This window comes from Pan paniscus, chromosome 20, assembly GCF_029289425.2.
Source record: "Pan paniscus chromosome 20, NHGRI_mPanPan1-v2.0_pri, whole genome shotgun sequence".
Classification (NCBI taxonomy): domain Eukaryota; kingdom Metazoa; phylum Chordata; class Mammalia; order Primates; family Hominidae; genus Pan; species Pan paniscus.
In genome coordinates this window covers 20,268,525-20,293,791 of record NC_073269.2, presented here as the reverse complement: position 1 = coordinate 20,293,791, position 25,267 = coordinate 20,268,525, and the positions used below count along the sequence as shown (strand labels likewise).

Below are 25,267 nucleotides of genomic sequence, written 5' to 3'. Positions count from 1 at the left end.
GAGGGGCGGGGTGCGCATGCGCGCGGGCCGGGCCGTCGGGCACCGCGGTGGGACCACAACTCCCATCAGGCCACGGAGCTGGATCTTAGCAGCCCGAAAGGCCAGCTGGGACGGCGAGGGCGGGCCCTCGTGAAGACCAGCCAATGGGGGCGCGCGGAAGTAGTGACGTGTGCGCCTGGTCTTCCAGTAGTCGATGGCGGAGGTGCGCTGAACGCATGCGTGCTGTGGTCGCCTAGTAAAAGGGGCTGCTGGTGGGCCGCGTCGAAGACATGGACCAGGGCTACGGAGGTTTGTGTTGGCTGCTGGGTGCGGAGCGGGGAGGGAAGGCTCTGTGCGGGCGACGCAGCCGCTGCGCAGACTGCCGCGGGCCGGGCCTTCGTCCCGAGCGTGGTTGCCGCAGCTGGGCCCTCCGGAGAGGCGGCCAGGGCGCGCGCGCGCCGCTCATTGGGCTTTGGCGCCGTCGCTCCCGGGGCGCTGCGTGCGGATTGGCCGCCAGGCCCCGAGGAGGCGGGCGGGACTCGGGGTTGGGGCAGACGCCGCGGTGGGCTTCGTGGGGCCGTCTTGGACAGTGTGGGCCGTTTTTGCCCCTCACCTTCGGCGGAGTCCTTCCGGGCCCCAGCGACCCCGGGGTTTGCACTCCCGGCTTCCTCTTCCGAAGACGCCACAAAATGGCGGCGCTAGGGGGGCGGAGCTACAGCGTGGGGTTGTGAGGTCGGACCCGGGGAGCTGGGTCTGGGGCCGCGGGCGGACCGCGGGGTCCGCCTCTCTCCCGACCTGCCCTAGGCCCGCGGGGCCGTGTAGGGTCTCCGCTGGGCTCACGTGGCCCAGGGCGACTGTCCCGGAAGCCGTCGGGCTGCGCGGGGTCGGGCCTTTAGTCCCCGGTGCAGCGCGTTGGGGCCGAGTGCTGCCGGCGCGAGAGTCGGCCTCGCCGGGCTCCAGCTCTGTACCCGGCGCGTGCTGGCTTGGGACAGGATGGTGAGGGGCAGATGCTGAGTGTTCGTACAAAGCTGGAAACCTGATGTGCCCTGGGGCTGGTGACATTGGCAGTTCTCCTTTAGGCAGTCTGTTGTGGTGGCCTGGAGGGGCCGAGGAGCTGTGCAGGAGGGAACGTGTCCTTTCCCCACTAGGATTTAGCGCTTGGCCTGCAGTAGGGCCGATCTTCTCGAGCTGCCTGCTCCCTGCTTCTGGAATCAGAGCCTTCTGGGAGCAAAGTTTGCCCACAGGGGATAGTTGGGACATGCTGGGTGGAGCTCGACTGGTTGTAGAGAAGCTAGTGGTCTGATCCTGGCTGCAGGAGCTCGAGAAGTTGTCGATCTTGAGAAGTGGCAGGGCAAAAGTATCCCAGCACCAGAAATTGCAGAGAGAGGTTTCGGTCCTGAGGCGGCAGTGTGCGCGGTGTGCTTTGGTGTCTTCCGGGTCCTAGCGAAGGCTCAGCCTGGCTCTCCTGGTCTTCCGCAGCCTGGGTAGATTTCACCATTTTTTCCCTTCTTTCCCATCAGATCTTTTCTGCAGGTATTGTATTCCTCCTTTTCATTCTTAGTTTGGAGAGGTTTTTTTTTTTTTACCCCCTCTTCCTACCTGCCGAAAACCTTTCAGACACAGTGGAGATAGTTAAGCTTCCCTGATTTCTTGTGCTTCCGGGAGCGTTTTAAGGTTAATAGTGCGTGCCACTTACACTAGAGCTTCACAGAGAAGCAGTCTCTCGAGGTTGGTTACTTGCTGTTAGAATCTGCAGTCTGCCTTTCTGCTGCACGGATGCGAATTTAGAAGGTTTTGCGGTATGACGGAGGGGAAGGCGTAGCATAGCAAGAGGGCAAAACTCAGCAGTATGACTGGGTCAAGTCTCGTAACCCATGAGCCTAGCTCCCTTGTCTCTGAATGGCATTCCGGACAACAGGGTTTGCTGGGTGCTTGCGGTGTATCGGCACGCACTAGGCACTTAGCCGGGGGCGGGGGGGTTGTTCTGGTGAGGGAGACATGGATATGTTCCTGCCTCATCAAAGTGAAGTCATTTAACAGGCATGATGGCCACCCACGCGCAGCTCAGTGCTGGGCCCCAGGGACACAGAAATAAAGAGAACACAGTTCCCATTCTCCTTCCTGGAGGGACCAGACAGATGCCATAGTGGGCGGGGGGTGTGGAGGGGTGAAGAGTGCTGTCTGATGCCTTAGGGCCAGGCGAAGGCTCTGGGACTTAAAGGTCCAGGGGATCCGTGGAGGCCTTAAAAGTGGCAGGAAGGGCCGGGCGCGGTGACTCACGCCTGTAATCCCAGCACTTTGGGAGGCCGAGGATGGCGGATCACGAGGTCAGGAGATCGAGACCATCCTGGCTGACACGGTGAAACCCCGTCTCTACTAAAAACACAAAAATTTAGGCGGGCGTGGTGGCAGGCGCCTGTAGTCCCAGCTACTCCGGAGACTGAGGCAGGAGAATGGCGTGAAGCCAGGAGGCGGAGCTTGCAGTGAGCCGAGATCGCGGCACTGCGCTCTAACCTGGGCAACAGAGCAAGACCCCGCCTCAAAAAAAAAAAAAAGTGGCAGGAAGTGCAGCTTAGAAAGATGCAATTTATGTCACTAAATTCCCATGCTTGTTTTCAGTTACGAAGTACTTGTGATGGCACTCTGAACTGGTTTCCTAGCTGTGTGGTGGGTGGGGGAACGTGTCCTCATGCTGAGTGGATTGTCTTGTGTTAGCCTCAGTTGTGGATGAAATCTTGGAGAGGTGAGGTCCTTGGCCAAGGTCCCTCTGCAGGGCGGAGCTGACTTCCAAGCCCACTTCCCACCCTTCTTTTTCTGCTTTGATCTCAGCCAGGTGGAATGCGATGACGCCATTAGCCAGTTGTGTGATGGCTTTTTTTTGGTGGGGTGGGGGGGAGTCTTCCTTCTTCTAAGGCTGGCACTGAACTGTAAGGAGATCCCTTTAGGAGTACCCCCAAAAGGACCCGTTCTCTGGTGTGACAAATAGAATTTTAACTCACGGGGTCTTCTTGCAGGCTACGGGGCGTGGAGTGCTGGACCTGCCAACACCCAGGGTAAGTGGGCTCTGCTTTGCGGGTGAGGCGTGGGCTTCCCCTAACTCAAGGCCCTAGCATGGCAGAGCTGAACTTGGGTCAAGGGAGAGTAGTAGCCCAGGAGTCAGCAAACTTTGTGTAAAAGATCAGATAGTGAATATCTTTGTGGCTTTATGGGCTCCACAGTCTCTGTAGCAGGAAAGCAGTCATAAATGTGTGAAAGAGTGGATGGGACAATGCCAGTAGTTACTTACAGACAATACAATTTGAAGTTCCTAATTTTTGTGTGTTAGTCAATACTCTATTTTGGCAAAATATTTTTGTTATTCTGAGTAAATAGCTGAGGGTATATCCGAGGTGTTTTTTCTCTATAATTACCAGACTTTTTAGTACAGCTTTAGATTGAGTAGTGGAGTTTCATACGCCCACCCACCTCCACTCAGGTGTACTGAGTGTACACTACACCTGTAGTGAGTGTACTAAAAATCTCATTAGTATGATTTTTTTTTTCTTTTGATACAGAGTCTTGCTCTGTTGCCCAGGCTGGAGTGCAGTGGTGTGATCTCGGCTCACTGCAGCCGCAGCCTCCCGAGTAGCTGGGATTACAGGCACCCACCACTGCGCCCAGCTAATTTTTGTATTTTTAGTAGAGACAGGGTTTTACCATGTTGGCCAAGCTGGTCTCGAACTCCTGACCTCATAATCAATCCCATAATCAAAGCGCTGGGATTACAGGCGTGAGCCACCACGCCTGGTCTCATTAGTAAGATCTTTCGTTAGCTGGGCGAGGCAGCACACGCCTGCAATCCCAGCACTTTGGGAGGCTGAGGCAAGAGGCTCACTTGAGCCTGGGAGTTCGAGACCCGAGCTCAAGTGATCCTTTTATCCAACTAATGAAAAATTAGTGGGGCGTGGCAGTGCGTGCCTGTAGTCCCGGCCACTCAGAAGGCTGAGATAGGAAGATTGCTTGAGCCCAGGAGGTAAGGCTGCAGTGAGCTGTGATTATGCCACTGTACTCCAGCCTGGGTGACAGAGCACGACCCTGTCTCAAAAAAAAAAAAAAAAAAAAAAGGCCAGGCACGGTGGCTCACGCCTGTAATCCCAGCACTTTGGGAGGCCGAGGCGGGCAGATCACGAGGTCAGGAGATCGAGACCATCCTGGCTAACACGGTGAAACCCCGTCTCTACTAAAAATACAAAAAAAATTAGCCGGGCGCGGTGGCGGGCGCCTGTAGTCCCAGCTACTCCGGAGGGTGGGACAGGAGAATGGCGTGAACCCAGGAGGCGGAGCTTGCAGTGAGCTGAGATCGCGCCACTGCACTTCAGCCCATGCAACAGAGCGAGACTCCATCTCAAAAAAAAAAAAAAACAAAAAAAAAATCTTGCATTGGTGTGATGCATTTGTTACAATTAATCAGCCAATGTTGATGTGATATTATTCACTATAGCTCATAGTTTTTGTTAATTTGTATAGTTCTCTGAGTTTTGATCCAGTGTGTAAGTGATGTATCTCATGTCAAAATTTGTCATTGAATATACTTTAGAAACTACCCCAACCATTTAAAAACGTAAAATTCATCCTTAGCTGAGGGCAGAGCCTGAGAACACAGGGCTACGGGCAGTGTGCTGGTACTTATTTATGGGCACTGAAATTCGAAAATCCTAAGGGCTGTGCCAAGGCGGGAAGTGGGCTGGGTGTGGCTGGACTTTTTGCAGACCCCTGCTCTAGAGTCAGGGCCATGATGCTAGGCTTGTTTGGCGGACCAGTGCATGCTCTCTGCTGGCGAGGCTTTCTGCTTTCTGCCAGCCCGTGTTTTAGGGCACGAGGGCTTCCTTTGTTTTCTGAGCCTGAGATCTGACTCAGGCAACATGGGGAGTGGGGCTGCTTTTGAGCCACCACCCGGTGTTTCAGGAGGAGGCCTTCCAAGTCGCTCGTGGCACATAACGTCCTCTTTTTCGCTTGAGTTGAGGATGTGACTTTGCACCAATGCCTTGCTGTGCAGTTGGCAGCGCCTGCACTCTGGCTTCTGATGGGAACTGGCCCTTTACGAGGACTCTGCCTGGGGCCTGGCCTGGCCAACCTCTTGGCCAGCAGCCCACAGTGGACGAGCTTCCTGGGGAGCGTGCAGCGTCCCTTCCCTTGCCCTGACGGACGGTTGGCCTTGCCCGGGATAGAGGGCTTGCTTGTGCTCAGCCTCTCAGCCTAGTGCTCTGTAGGAGTTGAGTGAGCTAAAAACACCCAAGGGTGTCTCCCTGAGCGCTGCGGAGGGAAGCCCTGGCCCTGGGGCTGTGGAGGGTGGAGCAAGGTGACAGCTGGGGTGTCAGTGCCTTCGTTCTGCAAACAGGGCTCTTGTGTGTTTTTGTTTCCCCTAAGGTGCATATGGAACTGGTGTGGCCAGCTGGCAAGGTAAGCCCTTCTGTGGGGGGGTCTGTGGGCGGGCAAGTGGGCCTCTGATCTGAAGGCCAGGCGGGTCAGCCCGTCAGGGAGGTCTGGCGTGGACTTTCTGGCTCTGTTCCTGAGGACGCAGTCAGCCACGGCTGCTGTTGTGTATATGGGGGGACTGCAGAGGGCTGTGGTGGGCGGCCTCAGGGGAGCATGATGGGGAGGACTGCGACCGTGCTTTGGGAGCAGCGGTCCTTTGTGGGGCCTGTCAGCAGCCGGAACTGCTGTTCCCAGGCTCTCAGTCACCCGACTTTGAATGGGAAACAGGTCCTAGCGTCTGGCATGGAAAACCCGCCGCTCGGCACTGAGGCTGCCCCTTTCTCTGGCCACCTCCTGCTGCCTCTTGGCAGGTCACAGTGCAGTGTGAAGTGATGCCAGCAGCAATGGGTCCCACACCCGTTTTCCTTCTCCGTGGCAGCGGGTGCCCCTCCCCGGTTGTGTCCACCATGGACAGGCCTCGTGGCTGCTGAAGTCTGACTTGGCTCCTCCCCCTGTGATAGGTTATGAAAACTACAATTACTACGGCGCCCAGAACACCAGTGTCACCACAGGCGCAACCTACAGCTACGGCCCAGCCTCGTGGGAGGCCGCCAAGGCCAATGATGGCGGCCTGGCGGCCGGGGCCCCTGCCATGCACATGGCCTCTTACGGCCCAGAGCCATGCACCGACAATTCCGACTCCCTCATTGCCAAGATCAACCAGCGTTTGGACATGATGTCCAAGGAAGGAGGCAGGGGCGGGAGCGGCGGCGGTGGGGAGGGCATACAGGACCGGGAGAGGTGATTATGGACCCAAGCCCTTCCCCGGGACCCCACACATCCCCACCTTTGTGCACATGGGAGTGGGCACCCACTCTTGAGGGAGGGCCTGTCCCCGCCTCCCTCTTGGGTGTGGCATTGACGAGTTGGGCTCGTTGGGGGGTCAGTGATGTTACAGTAGGACTTCCTTGCTTTTCTTCATGGCGGGGCTTGGGCGTGGTTGTTGGCTAAGCTCCCCGAGACTCCTTTTTTCTACATCATGCTATTCCTGTGGCCAGGGGCTCTGTCCCCTGCTCAGCAGTGTTCCAGGGAGGGTGTTGGTCAGTTTTGGTCATCCCAGCACTTAGGTGGGATGCAGGGTGGTTTGGTTTGCTGTTTTGAATGTAGGGGCGTCGAGGTTATACTGAGGGAGTGTGGCAGTGGGTGATCGGGGTGACCGCCCCGATGGGCTGTGCTTCTGTTGCAGCTCCTTCCGCTTCCAGCCGTTCGAGTCCTACGACTCCAGGCCCTGCCTGCCGGAGCACAACCCCTACCGCCCCAGCTACAGCTACGACTATGAGTTCGACCTGGGGTCCGACCGCAATGGCAGCTTTGGGGGGCAGTACAGTGAATGCCGAGACCCGGCCCGGGAGCGGGGCTCCCTTGATGGCTTCATGCGGGGCCGGGGCCAGGGCCGCTTCCAGGACCGGAGCAACCCTGGCACCTTCATGCGCAGCGACCCCTTCGTGCCCCCCGCTGCGTCCTCTGAGCCCCTGTCCACGCCCTGGAACGAGCTGAACTACGTGGGTGGACGGGGCCTGGGAGGGCCCTCCCCCAGCCGGCCACCTCCGTCCCTCTTCTCCCAGTCCATGGCTCCCGACTACGGCGTGATGGGCATGCAGGGGGCGGGCGGCTATGACAGCACCATGCCCTACGGATGTGGCCGCTCGCAGCCTCGGATGCGGGATCGGGATCGGGTAAGCCCTCGCAAGGTTCCTTCCGGCCGCCTTTGCTTCTCTTTTTAGCAGCTTTATTGAGGTAAAATTTCCCCATCTCAACATTCACTTAAATGTTTTTAAGTGCGCAGTTCGACTTTTAGTTAATTTACAGGATTGTGCAACCATCCCCACCATCACAGTCTAATCTTAGCATTTATGTCAACCAGATGAGAAACTTCTTCTTATTAGTCACCCCTGTCTCTTCCCCGCCCCCGCCAGCCCCCGACAACCACCACTGGTCTCTGAATTTGTGTGTTCTAGACATTTTGCACAAATGGAGTCGCGAAACGTGTGGCCTTTTGTTCCTGGCTTCTTTTCACTCAGCATGATTTTCTTTTTAGTTTCAAATTATGTTGTCTGTTTGCTTTTTGAAAAGACCTTTTGTGCCTGTGTTGTCTGATCCTACAACCTCCTTGTATTTTTCTGTGGGGCATCTTCATGGCCCTGGTAAGTAGCTCATGGGGTGTGCTTGTTGTCTGTAGCCCAAGAGGAGAGGGTTTGACCGCTTCGGACCAGATGGCACGGGCAGGAAACGGAAGCAGTTCCAACTTTACGAGGAGCCAGACACCAAACTGGCCCGGGTTGACAGTGAAGGAGATTTCTCCGAAAATGGTATGTCCTGGGGGCCAGGTGGGCCAGACAGATGTAGGATGGGTCGGCTGCCTGCTGGGGGCTCTGCTTGCCCCATCTGTGTCGTGGACACTCGCAGGTGGCATGTTTCAACCCCACTGTGGTCAGGGCAGACTCACCCTGGATGGCGAGCTTGGGAGGGCGGAAACCGGATGGGACCATTCTCCGGGGACTGACTTTTCCTTTCTTTGTGTCTGGCAGATGACGCAGCTGGTGACTTCCGCTCAGGAGATGAAGAATTCAAGGGTGTAAGTCCACCAGGCAGCCCTTTTGCCTCTAGTGTGGGATTTCTTCTTTCTTTAATCACCCTTCCTCACAAAGGGGCAGGAGCAGCTGCCATGGTAGATGTGACTACCTCTGTGTGGATTCAGGACCCTGACTTTTAGCTAGGTTTCTAAAAGTTTTCCACCTTAGCCGGCACGGTGGCTCACACCTGTAATCCTAGCACTTAGGGAGGCTCAGGTGGGTGGATCACTTGAGGTCAAGAGTTGGAGACCAGCCTGGCCAACATGGTGAAACCCCGTCTCGATTAAAAATACAAAAATTAGCCAGGAGTGGTGGCACTTGTCTGTAGTCGCAGCTTCTTGGGAGGCTGAGGGAGGAGGATCACTTGAACCTGGGAGGTGGAGGTTGCAGTGAGCTGACATTGCATCACTGCACCCCAGCCTGGGTGACAGAGGGAGACTCCGTCTCAAAAAAAAAAAAAGTTTTCAACTTACAACAAACATTCCTTTTCTGAAAAAAGCTCCCAGTTCCTCTCCCTGGTCTCTAGGCCAGTAAGTGCAGGGACTGTGGGCTGAAGCCTCCAAGCACAGGCTGGAGGCTCATTTGCCGCCAGCTCCGTGCCGGGTGCCGCTGACTGGTGTCCTCATCCTTCCATCCTCACAACAAGGCACAGGCAGGCAGCACGTGGGGCCAGTTCATAGCCGGGACCACCCCAAGCTCTTGGGGAGGTGCCTCAGCCACCCCAGTGTAGATTCTGATCCAAGTTGGAGGTGTAGGGCCTGGAGGTCCAGCGTGGGAAGAAGGGCCTTCCCCAACTCCTTAGAGTCACACAGGCAGGGAACAGGCAGGAGATGGTGGCTTTTCAGGTTTTCAGAGTCTCACTTGATCCCTATTTTGCTGGTCTTGAGATTAGGAATCTCTGTAAACCTGCTGATTGTTAATTTAGCCGTATGTTCGCTGCCTAAGGAGTCAGCTCTGTTCAGATTCTCAGTTGAATCGTTTTTATCTATACGTGATTGTTATTAAGACATCGGGTAAATATAGGCCTGGCGCGGTGGCTCACACCTGTAATCCCAGCACTTTGGGAGGCCAAGGCGGGTGGATCACGAGGTCACAAGATTGAGACCATCCTGGCCAATATGGTGAAACCCCGTCTCTACTGAGAATACAAAAATTAGCTGGATGTTGCGGCATGCGCCTATAGTCCCAGCTACTCGGGAGGCTGAGGCAGAAGATTTGCTTCAACCCAGGAGGCAGAGGTTGCAGTGAGCCGAGATTGCGTCATTGCACTCCAGCCTGGGAGACAGGGCGAGACTCCGTCTCAAAAAAAAAAAAAAAAAAAGACATTGGGTAAATATAAACAAAAGCTCAGGAAACGTGGTGGAACCCATTTTCTATGAAGAATGCGGGAACTGGCATCCCCCAAGTGAGACTCTGTCTCCCTACGGTTGGTGAACAGGCTCCGTTCATAGAATTGTACGGGTGGGTCTTTGTCATGGGGCAGGCAGTTCTGCAGCTTAGGAGGAACCGAGAGAGGGTGGGTGAGTGGCTTTTTAGCAAGGTGATTGTCACAGAATCTCTGAAGGCAACTAGGAGTAATAACAGGACACACAGGCCGTGTCCTGAGCCCCGGAGGCTGGTCCTAACACACTGTGGCTCATTCTTGGTGGCATAGCAACCTAGGTCTTGGGTGAGACTGCCCACCAGGCAGTGGCCAGGGACTGGGCTGGTTGTGGAGAGTTCTGGACACACCAGCTCACTGCCGGACTTTGTGTATACTCTTTTCCAGGAGGATGAATTCTGCGACTCTGGGAGGCAAAGAGGTAGGCATCACCGTGTCCCTTGCAGCTTTCCTGTGTCTTCCCAGCTGCCCCGCACCTACTGCCCAGCTTCTGAGCAAGCCAGGGGCCTGGATGGAGGGGCCCGTGGCTGTGGGGGAAGAGGGGCTGCAGCCACCAGATGGGCCTTGACCGTGGCGATCAGCCAACACTTTGCTTCAAAGTGTCTAGGGCAGCATTTACTGGAAACGGGTCTGTCTGCCTGACCCGATGCGGGCTGCAGTGGGGATGGGGGGCAGCCTTGGGTGTCCACCACAGTCGAAGTTTGTAGGGAAGGAGAAACATGAGAGAAGAGGCCCCCAGCCCATCTTCTGTGCCCTCCTCGGCCAGTGCATTTCCCTGAACTGTTTTCTCTGGGGCTTCCTTTTGTCCAGTTCCTTCAGTCGCCTGCCCTGGGCTGTGCTGTGGGCCTCTGTGGTGGGGATACTGGCAGCTGCACTGCACATTGCTTCGTGCCTGCGAGTGTGTGACAGCAGACACCTGCGGGGTCGGGAGCACCCAGGCCCACTGGGTCTTTGAGAGGCAGGCGCCCTTCAGCAGGTCTCTTCATGTCCAATGCAGGAGACCAGAGGGTCTGCAGCAACAGCAGAGCAGGCTTAAATCCCTCATGGCAGAGCGGCCTGAGGTGCCGCGGCCTGGAGCTCACCCTGAAGCCACTCGTTTCTTTACCTGTCCTGTGGGTCTTTCCGTAGCTGGTTACCCCAAGGATCATAGGCTGGCTCCTCAGTGGCCCTGCTCCCATCCATTCTGAAGGCCCTTGGCTTAGATATTCCTCCTGTTCAGGCTTTGCCAGCCCTCTGCGGTCCTCCCCCCCGCGACCCGCAGCAGTCCTGTCCGTAGCACGGGGCGCCCCGAGCGCTTAGCGGCACAATGCTAAAGCAAAGGTGACATGTCTGTTGCGCGCAGGTCCTGCTACCTACCCGGGATGACTTTGCTATTAAACAGCAGTCATAGTTTCAGGCAGTGACCTCTTGCCAAAAATCCCACACGCCCTTTTGAGAGGCTTCTGAGCAGCGCACGCCGGTCGCCATCTTCGTGGGACAGTCTCGGGACTGGCATCAGGGGTAGGGGTTACAGTTCAGATGCTTCTCCAACCTTTTTTCAGCGTCCGTCCCTGGCCTCATGCTGGGATGATGGCCGCGTGGCTCTCCGAGGAGCTCCTCTGCTGGCCCCGGGGGATGGACGGGAGGACCAATTGGTCTCTTCCCAAATTTTTTTCTAGGATTGCTTCCCACGCAGCCCTGGGAAAGCCCTAGATTGACGGTTTTTGTGAGTGGAAGATAGAGGTCGGGCCAGCAAGGACTGTCAGACCTGCTGAGGCCCTAGTTCAGACGGGGCCGCCAGGACGCTCGTCACGGTCCACCTAGAGGTGGGATAGAGGGCGGCGGAGCAGCTGCTTCACTTCCTGAGGCCTTCAGCTGCCGCCTCTTCATCCGGGGAGAATTGGCTTCTCCTGTGATATTGGGAGAAGACCCCATCGCAGGGCATGAGATTGGACAAGCAGAATGGGGAGGACAGAGGGAGCAGGGGGCTGTGGTGCACATGGGGTGGGCAGGCTGTGTCCCTAGCCCATCCTGGCCGCCTCAGGCCATGTGGGGAGTTTGGTGACTACTCCGGGCTCTCACTCCAGGCCCGTGTCCACCAGGAGTCTCTGACAGTGCCTTGGGGCATCCTGGACCCTGCCACGTGGTGCAGGCAGTGGCAGGGCACAGGGTGCGGTGGCCAAGCTGCAGCCCCCCGACCAGGCCCTGGAGCTCAGCTGCTTTGCAGGCCACTCAGAGCGTCTCGAAGGGACTTGTCTGTTACAGGAGAGAAGGAGGACGAGGACGAGGATGTGAAGAAGAGAAGGGAAAAGCAAAGGAGAAGAGACAGGACGCGGGACCGTGCAGCCGACAGGTGAGGCGCCGGCACACGACCCCACAGGAGGAGGTGGACTCGTGCGGTGGAGGCACTGCCGAGCTCACCTGTCCTCGCTCCACAATGCTGGGGGCCTGGTGGCCTGACTCCTCTGGCCAAACCAGTGGGAGGCAAAACAGTAAACAATTGGGAGTGCAGAAAAGACCATCACTCGTGCTCCCAGCACACGAGCTACCTGTCTTCTAGGATGGCTGGGACGTTGCTTTGGTGGTTAGGTTTCTGTTCTTGCTTTAGAGGATTGGTGTTTGACTCCTGTGTCTCTATTCCTCTGGAATCCCAGCCTTGCTGGTGGGTCTGTGTGGTCCATAACTGCTCAGCAGCGGGCTCTGTTACTCTCCTGCAGGCCTGAGGGGCATCCCTGTCCCCTAGCCTGGTGTCTGGCATCTCAGACACTGTCCTGTGTTCACCTTATCCAAGTCCAGACCACCCCTGGAGTTTGACATAGCTAGGAGACAGGTAGAGAGATGATCCTACCATCAAGATTTTGTCCCACAATAGAAAAGGATTGCAAAAATGTTGAGCCCAAAGGATGTCATTGTGAGCACACCATGTGCCTGCCTCTCCCTGCCAGGAGTTAAGTGGCTTCTGACTAGAAACTGAAATCACCAGTGATCATGTGATGCTGGGGAATCCTTGACCTTAAGGTTCACATGGGACAGTGATTTTCTTTTTGTTTGTTTGTTTCTGAGATGGAGTCTTGCTCTGTCGCCCAGGCTGGAGTGCAATAGCATAATCTCGGCTCACTATAACCTCTGCCTCCTAGGTTCAAGCAGTTCTCCTGCCTCAGCCTCCCAAGTAGCTGGGATTACAGGCGCCTGACACCACGCCTGGCTAATTTTTGTATTTTTAGTAGAGGTCGGGATTCACCATGTTGGCAAGGCTGGTCTCAAACTCCTGATCTTGTGATCTGCCCACCTTGGCCTCCCAAAGTGCTGGGATTACAAGCGTGAGCCACTGCGCCCAGTCTGGGCAGTGATTGTCGTGTTCAAAGAAATGCTTAGTAAAAGGGGCCAGATGCCGTGGCTCACACATGTAATTCCAGCACTTTGGAAGGCTGAGCTGGCGGATCGCTTGAGGCCGGGAGTTCAAGACCAGCCTGGTCAATATGGTGAAACCCATCTCTACTAAAATTACAAAAATTAGCCAGGCATGGTGGCAGGTGCCTGTAATCTTAGCTACTCGGGAGGCTGAGGCAGGAGAATCACTTAAACTGGGGAGGTGGACTTTGTAGTGAGCCAAGGTTGCACCACTGCACTCCAGCCTGGGCGACAGAGCAAGACTCTGTCTCAAAAAGAAAAAGAAACGGGCTGGGGGCAGTGGCTCACGCCTGTAATCCCACCACTTTGGGAGGCCAAGGCAGGCGGATCACCTGAGGTTGGGAGTTCGAGACCAGCCTGACCAACATGGAGAAACCCAGTCTCTACTAAAAATACAAAATTCGTCCGGCATGGTGGCGCATGCCTGTATTCCCCGCTGCTCGGGAGGCTGAGGCAGGAGAATTGCTTGAACCCAGGAGGTGGAGGTTGCAGTGAGCCAAGATCACACCACTGCATTCCAGCCTGGGCAACAAGAGCGAAACTCTATCTCAAATAAAAACTCCATCTCAAAAACTCCATCTCAGTGACCCGAGATTGTGCTATTGCACTCCAGCGTGGGCGACGGAGCAAGACTCCATCTCAGGAACAGAAAAAAAAAAAAAGAAAATCACTGTTCCATGTGAACCTTAAATCAAGGATTCAAAAAAAAAAAAAGAGAAATGCTTAGCAAAACGAAGCCAGGAACCAAACGCAGAACTGTTTCTTCTTAAGTGGTACAGGAACATTGAAACCCTTGTTATTTTAAACAGATAAATGGATAGAGTAGATGACTTTTCATGTCACATGGAAACTGAGATGACATTTTCTTTTTAATTATTTTTAAACTTAAATAATCTAATAAAGAGACAGGGGTCTTTCTCTGTTGCATGGGCTGTTCTTGAACTAGCCTCAAGAGATCTTCCTGCCTTGGCCTCCCAGAGTACTGGGAGGAGGGTATAGAGATGACATTTTTTTTACTACTATTTGCTTTTTTTTTTTTTTTTCTTTTTGCTTTTTTTTCATCTTGTATGTTCTTCCAATGAACAGGTGACTTTAAAAAAAAAAAAAAAGAAACCTTCAGAGTGTGCGCTAGTGACTGAGGATCTTTTTCTTTTTTTTTTTTTTATCCTTTGAGATGGAGTCTTGCTGTGTCGCCCAGCCTAGAGTGCAGTGGCACGATCTCAGCTCACTGCAACAGTCCACCTCCTGGGCTCAAGTGATCCTCCTACCTCCGCCTCCCAAGTAGCTGGAATTACAGGCGCCCGCCACCACACCCAGCTAATTTTTGTACTTTTAGTAGTGACGGGGTTTCACCATGTTGGCCAGACTGGTCTCAAACTCCTGACCTCAGGTGATCCACGCACCTTGGTCTCCCAAAGTGCTGGGAGTACAGGCATGAACCACCGCGCCTGGCCATGACTGAGGATCTCGAAGGGACTTGGAGGAATTCTCACGGGGAGGCAGAGGTGTAGCAGGGAAGCACACAGCTCATCAGTAGCTTCCTGACAGTGCTGTGTATGAGCCCCGGGAGATTGTCCCCTCCCCGCCTACGTAGGGGCTGTCTGCAGAAGCGGAGGTGTCTTCATGGTGCTTGTCAGAGGTCAGAAGCCAGGCATGTGGAGTTGGCAGAGGTGAAGTCCTGAGTGCCACAGGGCCTGCACCCCTACACCAGAAGGGGCAGGAGCCTCCAGGAGAGAGCCAGGGAGGGAGCACCCCAGTGTGGTGGCCTGGGGGCCTGCAGGCTGCTCTCCCTTGCCATGCAGCGTGGTTGCATTTGGGGAGGCTTTGAAAGCCTGTGACAAAGAAGCCTCACTTTTTATCTGTAGAATTTGATGTGACATGTCTTTATGTGTAGTCTCATGGCAGAACTGATACTGGGTTTTGTGTTTTGAATTGTGCGAGGTGTTTTGTCTGCACGTAAAATGAGGTTGCCTTATGTCATCCCAGTGCCTGCAGAGAGGAACTCATCTGAGAAGCTGTGAAGCTAGATGCTGGGCCCCAAGAGCTGCCAGCCAGAGCCTAGGGTGTCCCCAGTTCCAAGCAGTTGCAGCTTTCTGGTGTTTTCTCAGGGGCTTTGGGGCCAGAGGGGCTGCAGTGCCAGCAGATTACTATGCGAGTCATTTTCCTGAGATACCTGCAAGCCTGTGTTCCCATTCTTCAGCTGGGGAAGTTTGGGTAACTGCCGTTCTGTTGCCCCTTGGGAAGTCAGAACTCTTGGTTCAGCAGCCACTTTCCCTGGCTGAGTGCGGTGGCATGCACCTTTAATCCCAGCTACTTGGGAGGCTGAGGTGGGAGGATCGCTTGAGCCCAGGAGTTTGAGAACAGCCTGAGCAATACAGTGAAATCTCATCTTGAGAAAAAGAAAAGTCTGGGCGCGGTGGCTCACGCCTGTAATCCCAGCACTTTGGGGAGGCTGAGGCAGGTGGATCACCTGAGGTCAGGAGTTCGAGACCAGCCTGGCCAACATGGTGAAACCCTGTCTCTACTAAAAATACAAAAAAAAATAGGCTGGGCGCGGTGGCTCACGCCTGTAATCCCAGCACTTTGGGAGGCTGAGGTGGGTCAATCACGAGGTCAGGAGTTCGAGACCAACCTAGGCACCATGGTGAAACCCCGTCTCTACTCACAATACAAAAATTAACTGGGAGTGGTGGTGGGCGCCTGTAATCCCAGCTACTCGGGAGGCTGACACAGGAGAATCACTTGAACCTGGGAGGCGGAGGTTGCAGTGAGCCAAGATCGCACCACTGCACTCCAGCCTGGGCAACAGAGGGAGACTCCATCTCAAAAAAATAAATAAATAAAATAAAATAAAAATACAAAAATTTAGCCAAGCTTGGTGGCGGGCCCCTGTAATCCCAGCTACTCGGGAGGCTGAGGCAGGAGAATCGCTTGAACCTGGGTGTTAGAGGTTGCGGTTAGCTGAGATCGCACCATTGCACTCCAGCCTCGGCAACAAGAGCAAAACTCCATCTCCAAAAAAAAAAAAAAAGGAAAGAAAAAAATTACTGAAAATCCTGTTTCTATTTCAGCTCTCCCCAGAGGTGAGCTGATGCTCCCTGCTTCACTCGCTGATGCTCCCTGCTTCACTCCCCTCCTTGTTTTCCTTCTACAGAATTCAGTTTGCCTGTTCTGTATGCAAGTTCCGTAGCTTTGATGACGAAGAGATCCAGAAGCATCTGCAAAGCAAATTTCACAAAGAGACCCTGCGGTTCATAAGCACCAAGCTGCCCGACAAGACCGTGGAGTTCCTCCAGGTAAAGGAAACCTGGGCCCCGTCACCGCGTCTCCTGCCCATCCCGCAGGTGCCGGATCCTTGAAGGAGGAAGGGAAATCAGAGGCTATACTTGGCCAAGGTTTCCTTTCCCAGATAGAGTAGCTGTGTAAGTCCCTGAGTCACAGGGACAACCAGGAGCTCCAGCCATCGTGCTGTGCTGCCCCACGCAGCTACTCTGATAGCTGCCTGCCTAGCCCTGGCAGCTGAGAAATGCCCACATGCGCCCACCTCTCATTTTACTTTATGCCCTCTCCAATCCCACCTAGGAATACATTGTAAACAGAAATAAGAAAATTGAGAAGCGGCGTCAGGAATTGATGGAGAAAGAAACCGCGAAACCAAAACCAGATCCTTTCAAAGGTGAGTTGTGATCCCAGGATGAGTGCTTTCCTGGATGGTAGTAAGGCATGTGACAGGACCCGTAAAACATGGCACGAGGCCGGGCACGGTGGCTCACGCCTGTAATCCCAGCACTTTGGGAGGCTGAGGCAGGCGGATCATGAGGTCAGGAGATCGAGGCCATCCTGTCTGACACGGTGAAACCCCGTCTCTACTAAAAAAATACAAAAAATTAGCCGGGTGTGGTGGCGGGCACCTGTAGTCCCAGCTACTTGGGAGGCTGAGGCAGGAGAATGGTGTCAACCTGGGAGTCAGAGCTTGCAGTGAGCCAAGATTGCACCACTGCACTCCAGCCTAGGCGACAGAGCAAGACTCTGTCTCAAAAAAAAAAAAAAAAAAGTGGCATGAAGCCAGCCCAAGTTGGCTGAGAAGGTGATGATGAGACCCGTGGGAAGAGCACTCAGCAGCAATGGAAAGAAAGAAACCTTCGGATGTGGCCTTGCATAGATCGCAGCTTATATCAGTGACATTAAGCACTTTCATATCTTTTCCTCCTTGGTTTGAAAAGAAACAACCAGGAGGAACAGAAAAGCTGAAAAGTGCAGAATTCACAGCTATAGAGGCCGATGTGCTGACCCATACTCCCCATAGAAAGGCAGGCTGTGCCCTTCTGATTCCTTAGAGTTGCAGAGAGAAAATGTGGGCCCGGATGGGGAGTAGGAGGAAAGCATCACTTGCTGTCCCAGATCCTACAAGACATGCGTTTCCCGGCAGGGATTGGCCAGGAGCACTTCTTCAAGAAGATCGAGGCTGCTCACTGCCTGGCCTGCGACATGCTAATTCCTGCACAGCCGCAGCTCCTCCAGCGGCACCTGCACTCCGTGGACCACAATCACAACCGCAGGGTGAGTCTTCCTCCCCACACTGCCTGGGGTGCTCATTGCAGGGCTGCGGCTCAGAGCCTGCTGTGTCTTATGGGGAATAACAACATCTTTAGGGGTTCTTGCTATGTTTCAAGTCTATCACTTCCATCGATGGGTCGTAAGATTCGTCTCAATTTTTATAAAAATGTGAGAAAATGTGTTGCTTAGACTCGATTAAATGCAGTAGCTGAGATTCTCCTGATAGTGTTTCCACGTTGGTCAGTTTCCCACTAGCGGAAGGCCTGGGGGCTTCCATAAGCTGAGACCGAAGGGCCATTGAAAGCCGAGTGGCCCAGGGGACTTGGACTAAAGGACTGGTTCTGTCCTTACCTAGCTGCTGGGGCTTCAGGCTAAATGTTGAGCCCAGGGGTCAAGTGTTGAAGATGCTGGAAAAATACCTTATTTTGTAAAGAGTCAGATCATGAGTATTTTTAGCATTGCAGACCATAGAGGCCCTATCCAGCGACAGCTCTACCTGCTGTCAGTGCAGAAAAGCAGACAGTGAAGAGTGCCTGTGGCTGCGTTTGCTCTGCAGCCTGTCACTTTCTGGCCCTGGGTTAGCAGCTCTCTCCTTAGTTTACTCAGCTATTAAATGGGGAGGTCAAGAGCTGCCCACCCATCTCACAGTACTGTGTTTTGGTTTTGGTTTTGGTTTTGGTTTTTTGGTTTACGTTTTTGTTTTTTTGTGTTTTTTTTACGGAGTTTCACTCTTGTTGCCCAGGCTGGAGTGCAGTGGCACGATCTCAGTTCACTGCAACTTCTGCCTCCCAGGTTCAAGCAATTCTCCAGCCTCAGCCTCCTAAGTAGCTGGGATTACAGGCGCACACCACAATGCCCGGCTAATTTTTTGTATTTTTAATAGAGACAGGGTTTCACCATGTTGGCCAGGCTGGTCTTGAACTCCTGACCTCAGGTGATCCACCCGCCTCAGCCTCCCAGAGTGCTGGGATTACAGGTGTGAGCCACTGCACCCAGCCCCAGTACTGTTAAAGATCAGCTGAAAAGCAGTATACAAACAAGGGACCATTGTGCAAACAAGTCAGGCTCTAAAACAGTCAGAGACTTGGTGCAGTCATGGTTGTGTGTTTGTTTTTTGTTTTTGTTTTTGTTTTTGTTTTTAATTTTATTTTTTGAGACAGAGTCTCACTCCATTGCCCAGGCTGGAATGCAGTGGTACAATCTCAGCTGATTGCAACCTCCATCTCCCAAATTCTCATGCATCAGTCTCCTGAGTAGCTGGGATTACGGGTGTGCACCACCACACCCAGCTAATTTTTATATTTTGTAGACAGGGTTTCACCATGATGGCCAGGCTTGTCTCGAACTCCTGGCCTCAAGTGATCCACATGCCTCAGCCTCCCAACGTGCTAGGATTACAGGCATGAGCTGCCACACCCAGCATAGTCATACTTTTGTTGTTGAACTTATGAAATCAATGTAACCCCAAAAACTGAAAAGAGCTTGTCCTTTTCCTCCACTGAGTCCACACAGCCTTTCATTTGTAAATGCTCTTGTTTCACCCCCAATTCTGCATGTGCTACATGGGTATCAGTGGTGCATCTTTGCATTTATCTCTTAAGATTGCCCAGCTTTTCCAGTTTGTTAGTCTTGGTTGCACAGTCTCTGGAGCCTTCTCTCTATTCTTGGAGGCTGGCGTTTTGAGATTCGCTTCTCTGCATAGGGCTGATCTCAGGATGACTCGGCAGAGCCTGGCTGGTTTATTCTCTTCCTTAATCTTTGCCATTTTTAAGAGCTCACATTTGGTTCCCTTTGCAGTTGGCTGCTGAACAGTTCAAGAAAACCAGTCTCCATGTGGCTAAGAGTGTTTTGAACAACAGACATATAGTGAAGATGCTGGAAAAATACCTCAAGGTTTGTGCTTGCAAGTACCACAGACAGGAAAAGCTTTCAAAAGGGAAGATGAACCCCACGAGCAGGGAGTTGAATCCAGAGTGCAGCGTTTAGCATTTCTGAGTCTTTTGACAGTTGAGGGACACTGGAATGCATCAAGCTCAGGAACATGACCTGGGATTTCCAATGAGTCAATGCTTGCCCGGGGACTCTGGGGATGTGGCGCTGCTTGATTAATCAGTGCATAATGGATTTTTACCATGAAAAATCCTGAATGTTTAGCCTTAAAATTCTGAGCAAATGATGGTTAGGTGATTTTTTAAGAAAAACCCAAGGTTAGCCCTACTCGGGAAGCTGGGATGGGAGGATTGCTTGAGCCCAGGAATTTGAGGCTACAGTGAGTGATGGTGGTACCACTGCACTTCAGCCTGGGTAACATAGCAAGACTGGTCTTTAAAATAAAGGAAAGCGGGGAACTGGGAGTTATGGCTCATGCCTGTAATGCCAATAGTTTGGGAGGCTGAGGCAGGAGGATCCCTGAGCTCAGGAGTTAAAAGGAGTTAACGATTGCGCCACTACACTCCAGCCCAGGTGACAGAGCGAGACCCCATTTCAAAAAAAAAAAAAAAGAATCCAAGGTACACGAGAATTTTCCAGGAGAGAAGCTAAAAAGAGATTTCATTGACAGAGCCAACTGACAGTGAGGTTGAAGGTGAGGGGTAGTGAAGAACCAGAGCCTTCATGATGGGAGCAGCATATCGAAGTCCCAAAGTGGGTGCTCATGGAGAGAAGGCTGGTTAGAAGAGCTCCCAGTTCTTCCTTGTGAAACCCATTTTGCTCAGTGTTCATCCCAGGACTTTAGCATTTGGGGCAGGTGGCTAAGTCCCAGTCCACAACCTGACTTCAGGACCTTTGTCCTCCTCTCAGTTACTAAACACTTCCATATTTGACAGTTCCATCTATTAAAGGCACAGAATCTAAATAACCAATTGAAGAAACATGACTGGGTCGGGCGTGGTGGCTCACACCTGTAATCCCAGTACTTTGGGAGGCTGGGGTGGGCGGATCACTTTGAGTTCAGGAGTTCGAGACCAGCCCGGACAACATGGTGAAACCCTGTCTGTACAAAAAATACATAAATTAGCCAGGCGTGGTGGCATGCGCCTGTGGTCCCAGCTACTCAGGAGGCGGAGGTTGCAGTGAGCCAAGATCGTGCCACTGCACTCCAGCCTGGATGGCAGAGTGAGACCTTGTCTCAAAAAAAAAAAAAAAAAAGAGGGAGGAAACATGACTGATGTATATTTTACCTTTGCAGCTTAAGCAAGGTAAAAGTTTCCAGAGTCAAGTGTGGGCTCAGGCTTCTAAGCGTCTTTTTTTTGAGTCAGGGTCTTGTTCTCTTGGTACCCAGCCAAGAGATTCCTGCAGAGACTCTCTGCAGCCTTGAATTCCTGAGCTCAAGAGATCCTCCCCACTCAGCCTGCCAGGTAGCTGGGACTGCAATAGTACACCACCACACCCGGCTAATTTTTTTTTTTTTTTTTTGAGATGGAGTCTTGCTCTGTCACCCAGGCTGGAGTGCAGTGGTGCGATCCTGGCTCACTGCAAGCTCTGTGTCCTGGGTTCATGCCGTTCTCCTGCCTCAGCCTCCTGAGTACCTGGGACTACAGGCGCCCACCACCACGCCTGGCTAATGTTTTGCAGGGGGATGGCGTGGCCGGGCGTGGTGGCTCACGCCTGTAATCCCAGCACTTTGGGAGGCCGAGGCGGGTGCATCACGAGGTCAGGAGTTCAAGACCAGCCTGGCCAAGATGGTGAAACCCCATCTCTACTAAAAATAAAAAAAAATTAGCCAGGCGTGGTGGCGGGCACCTGTAATCCCAGCTACTTGGGAGGCTGAGGCAGTGAATTGCTTGAATCCGGGAGGTGCAGGTTGCAGTGAGCCAAGATCGCGCCATTGCACTCCAGCCTTGGCGACAGACCAAGACTCCCGTCTCAAAAAAAGAAGAGAGAGATGGGGTTTCACTGTGTTAGCCAGGATGGTCTCCATCTCCTGACCTTGTGATCTGCCTGCTTCAGCCTCCCAAAATGTTGGGATTACAGACGTGAGCCACTGCACCCGGCCACACGCTGGCTAATTTTTTAAGACAGCCTTGCTCTGTTGCCCATGCTGGTCTGGCCTCAAGTGATCCTCCCGCCTTGACCTCCCAAATTGCTGGGGTTACAGGCGTGAGCGCCTTGCCCTAAGCATCATATTTTAAAACATGTTTCCTAATCTGGTAATGATAACTTTTAGTTTGCTTGTTTTAGACTACAGATAGTTTTCTAGCATATACGTAGGAGAATTTTGACTTCTGAGGGAGTCAGACTTGGATTTGAATCTTGATTCGCCACGTTGCCCAGGCTGGTCTCGAACTCCTGAGCTCCGGCAGTCCTCCAGCCCCAGCCTCCCAAAGTGCTGGGATTACAGGCGTGAGCCACTGTACCTTAATGAAACTAAAATATTACGTAGTGTTAACTTCCTATTGCATGCCCTTTTTTATTTTATTTTATTTTATTTTTTTGAGATGGAGTCTGACTCTGTCGCCCAGGCTGCCAGGCTGGAGTTCAGTGGCATGATCTCGACTTACTGCAAGCTCCGCCTCCCAGGTTCACGCCATTCTGCTGCCTCAGCCTCCCAAGTAGCTGGGACTACAGGCGCCCGCCACCATGCCCAGCTAATTTTTTTTTTGTATTTTTAATAGAGATGGGGTTTCACTGTGTTAGCCAGGATGGTGTCCCATCTCCTGACCTCGTGATCCACCCATCTTGGCCTCCCAAAGTGCTGGGATTACAGGTGTGAGCCACCACGCCTGGCCTCATGCCCTTTTTTAAAAAACATCAAGTTAAGGCTGGGCTTGTGAACTTTTCCTCGCTGGTACATGCTTGATTAAAAATTGCAGGCCAGGCACGGTGGCTCGTGCCTGTAATCCCAGCATTTTGGGAGGCCAAGGCAGGCGGATCACCTGAGGTCTGGAGTTCCAGACCAGTCTGCCCAACATGGTGAAACCCCGTCTCCACTAAAAATACAAAATTAGCCGGGCGTGGTGGCTCCTGCCTGTAATCCCAGCTACTCAGGAGGCTGAGGCAGGAGAATCACTTGAAACCAGGAGGCAGAGGTTGTGGTGAGCCGAGATCGCGCCATTGCACTCCATCCTGGGCAACAAAGCAAAACTCCGTCTCAAAAAAAAAAAGAAAAATTGCAGAATGGGCCGGGCATGGTGGTTCACACCCGTAATCGCAGCGCTTTGGGAGGCTGAGGTGGGTGGAAACCCCATCTCTACTAAAAACGCAGGAGGCGGAGGTTGCAGTGAGCCGAGATCGCACCACTGCAGTCCAGCCTGGGCAACAGCGAGACTCCATCTCAAAAAAAAAAAAATTGCAGAATATCTCCCCGAGGTGTTTTCTGAATCTGTAGGCTCTGAGAACATGTAGGATTCACTCCTGTGGCATAATTTACAGAAGTGTTTCCCTTGTGGACTGCTGGTTCTGAAAAGCTGACATCCCAGCAATCATGGGCCTCCTGAGCTCTGCTTACACCACACTGACCTGTGTTTCCTCTTTGGCCAGGGTGAGGACCCTTTCACCAGTGAAACTGTTGATCCAGAAATGGAAGGAGATGACAATTTAGGAGGTGAGGATAAGAAAGAGACACCTGAGGAGGTGGCCGCGGACGTCTTAGCAGAGGTGATTACAGCAGCAGTGAGGGCCGTAGATGGGGAAGGAGCGCCCGCTCCAGAGAGCAACGGGGAGCCGGCTGAGGACGAAGGCCCCATGGACACAGCGGAGGCCGGTAGTGATCCTCAAGCTGAACAGCTGCTGGAAGAGCAGGTGCCCTGTGGAACGGCACATGAGAAGGGCATCCCCAAGGCCAGAAGTGAGGCTGCAGAGGCTGGAAATGGCGCCGAGACAATGGCAGCAGAGGCAGAAAGTGCCCAAACCAGAGTTGCTCCTGCCCCAGCTGCCGCGGATGCTGAAGTGGAACAAACTGATGCAGAGTCTAAAGACGCTGTTCCCACAGAATGATGCTCATTTCCCTGTTCCAGGGAAGGCGTTGGGATGATGGATGCGTTGGTCTTTCTCCCTTGGTTTGTAAGCAGTACAAGGGCGTGTGCTCCCAGAATATGCTGTAATCTAATTTTGGTGAAGAGACCCAGCCGTTTCCTCCTGAGCAGTGCCTCTCACGGCTTGTCTCATGCAGTCGTGTGGCTTCTTGCCCAGGTTTGAAAGCTGAAGTACATTGTCCTTAGCGGCTGTAACATGTCTCTTGACAGTAGTGCACTTGGAATAATAAAGGTTGGGTGATTATATCTTGACGATACATTACTTGTTCAATACAGCCACTGATGGAATGCTTCCTTTTTTATTTTTTTCCCTAATTTTTTTTTTTATTTGGTTGGGAACAGCTCAATACTAGGAATATATCTTGCTCTATAGAGGATTTTTTTTTTGTATGTTTCAAGCTTCAGCCTTTAATCTATACCTTTGTAGTGCACCATATGGTGTGTGACTTTCACAGGACTTCGCAGCACCTGGTTCACATGTGGCACTGACCGCGTCACATCCACGCACTCCCAAAGGCCAGAAGTATCTGACCGACCTACGCCACTGGAAACACACCCACCGCAACCTCAAGAACCAGACTGTGCAGAGGGCATTGCGTCCCAATCTTTAGTCCTTGCTGAATCAGTTCTCTAATATTTTACCTCATTTGTGTTCCACCTCTAGATTACTTCAGGTTTTTTTCCTTTAAAATTAGTTACTACCACTCAAATGTATTTACAAAGAAAATTTGGCCAGGCACGGTGATGCATGCCTATAATCCCAGCACTTCGGGAGGCCGTGGCGAGAGGATAGCTTAAGCCCAGGAGTTCAAGACCAACCTGGACAACATAGCAAGACCCCATCTCTTAAAAAAAAAAAGGAAAGAAAACTTGATGTGATTGCCATAGATGGAATAATCCAACATAAATTGCCATAGATAGAAGGTATCTGTAATATATATATATATATATATATATAATGAAATATATGTTTCATTTTAGAGAAATAACTATTACTTTAGATCTTTCCAAATCTGAGAAAGGGAGGCTAGCATGTGTTCAAGGTTAGCACGCAACAGAATTTCCTAAAATCAGAAGAATTGGAAGATCCTCCCCTTTTGAAATGGCCCTGCTGTGTCAGTTTCCCTGTGGCCTTTTGAACTGTACATCTCACATGTTGGGAAACGCTGGCCACTGGGAAATCATTAGGAGGCAGTAAAATATTTGCCGAGCCTCTACTGTATACCAGGGGCTAACTCACCAAGCACATTCTAGGAATTGGGCCCTGCTCATGAGGAGCCTTAGTGGAGATTCCAGGTGAATATTTATGAAAAAGTCAACATTAGAACTGAAAATGGAAATAAACTGCTTGATAAGACGATGGTGCCTCTGGGTCATTTCTGCTCAGCATCCGTTTGTGTTGTGTAGATGCGTCTTAATCGCAGGGTGAGCATGCCTTTTAAGCTTGTTCTCTTAAGGCAAAAATGTCGGTAGCATTGAACAGTAGTGCAGAAAAACATCACTAGTGGAACTGCTTTATTTCCTTAATTTTCTTTTTTTTTTTTTTTTTTTTTTTTTTGAGACAGTCTTACTCTGTTGCCCAGGCTGGAGTGCAGTGGCGTGATCTTGGCTTACTGCAACCTCTGCCTCCCAGGATTACAGGCATGAGCCACTGCACCCAGCTCTCCCCTACCCCACACCTTTTTTTTCTTCTTATAAAAATCCAAGACCCGGCCAGGCATGGTGGCTCACACCTGTATTCCCGGCACTTTAGGAGACCAACGCAGGTGGATCACTAGAGGTCGGGAGTTCAAGACCAACCTGGCCAACATGGCAAAGCCCTGTCTATACCAAAAATTAGCTGGGTGTGGTGGCACGCACCTGTAATCCCAGCTGCTGGGGAAGCTAAGGCAGAAGAATCG

The 25,267-nt window shown here is 52.6% G+C and overlaps 1 protein-coding gene across 3 annotated transcripts; it reads left to right on the top strand.

Annotated features, from left to right (window-relative positions):
* Positions 1-129: 129 nt before the first annotated feature.
* AKAP8 (A-kinase anchoring protein 8) lies at positions 130-24,723 on the top strand. Of its 3 annotated transcripts, none has more exons than XM_003813585.5 (14): positions 130-288; positions 2,994-3,032; positions 5,386-5,418; positions 5,955-6,234; positions 6,680-7,169; positions 7,673-7,802; positions 8,022-8,068; positions 9,835-9,868; positions 11,692-11,779; positions 15,992-16,133; positions 16,420-16,513; positions 17,267-17,397; positions 19,192-19,287; positions 22,873-24,723. In XM_003813585.5, exons 1-14 carry the CDS (start codon positions 270-272, stop codon positions 23,326-23,328), a joined length of 2,079 nt encoding a protein of 692 aa, XP_003813633.3. In that variant the 5' UTR covers positions 130-269; the 3' UTR covers positions 23,329-24,723. The 3 variants fall into 3 exon arrangements, with proteins under 3 accessions (XP_003813633.3, XP_054959216.2, XP_054959217.2); XM_055103241.2 differs by lacking the exon at positions 130-288 and adding an exon at positions 718-975; XM_055103242.2 differs by lacking the exon at positions 130-288 and adding an exon at positions 991-1,512.
* Positions 24,724-25,267: the final 544 nt, after the last annotated feature.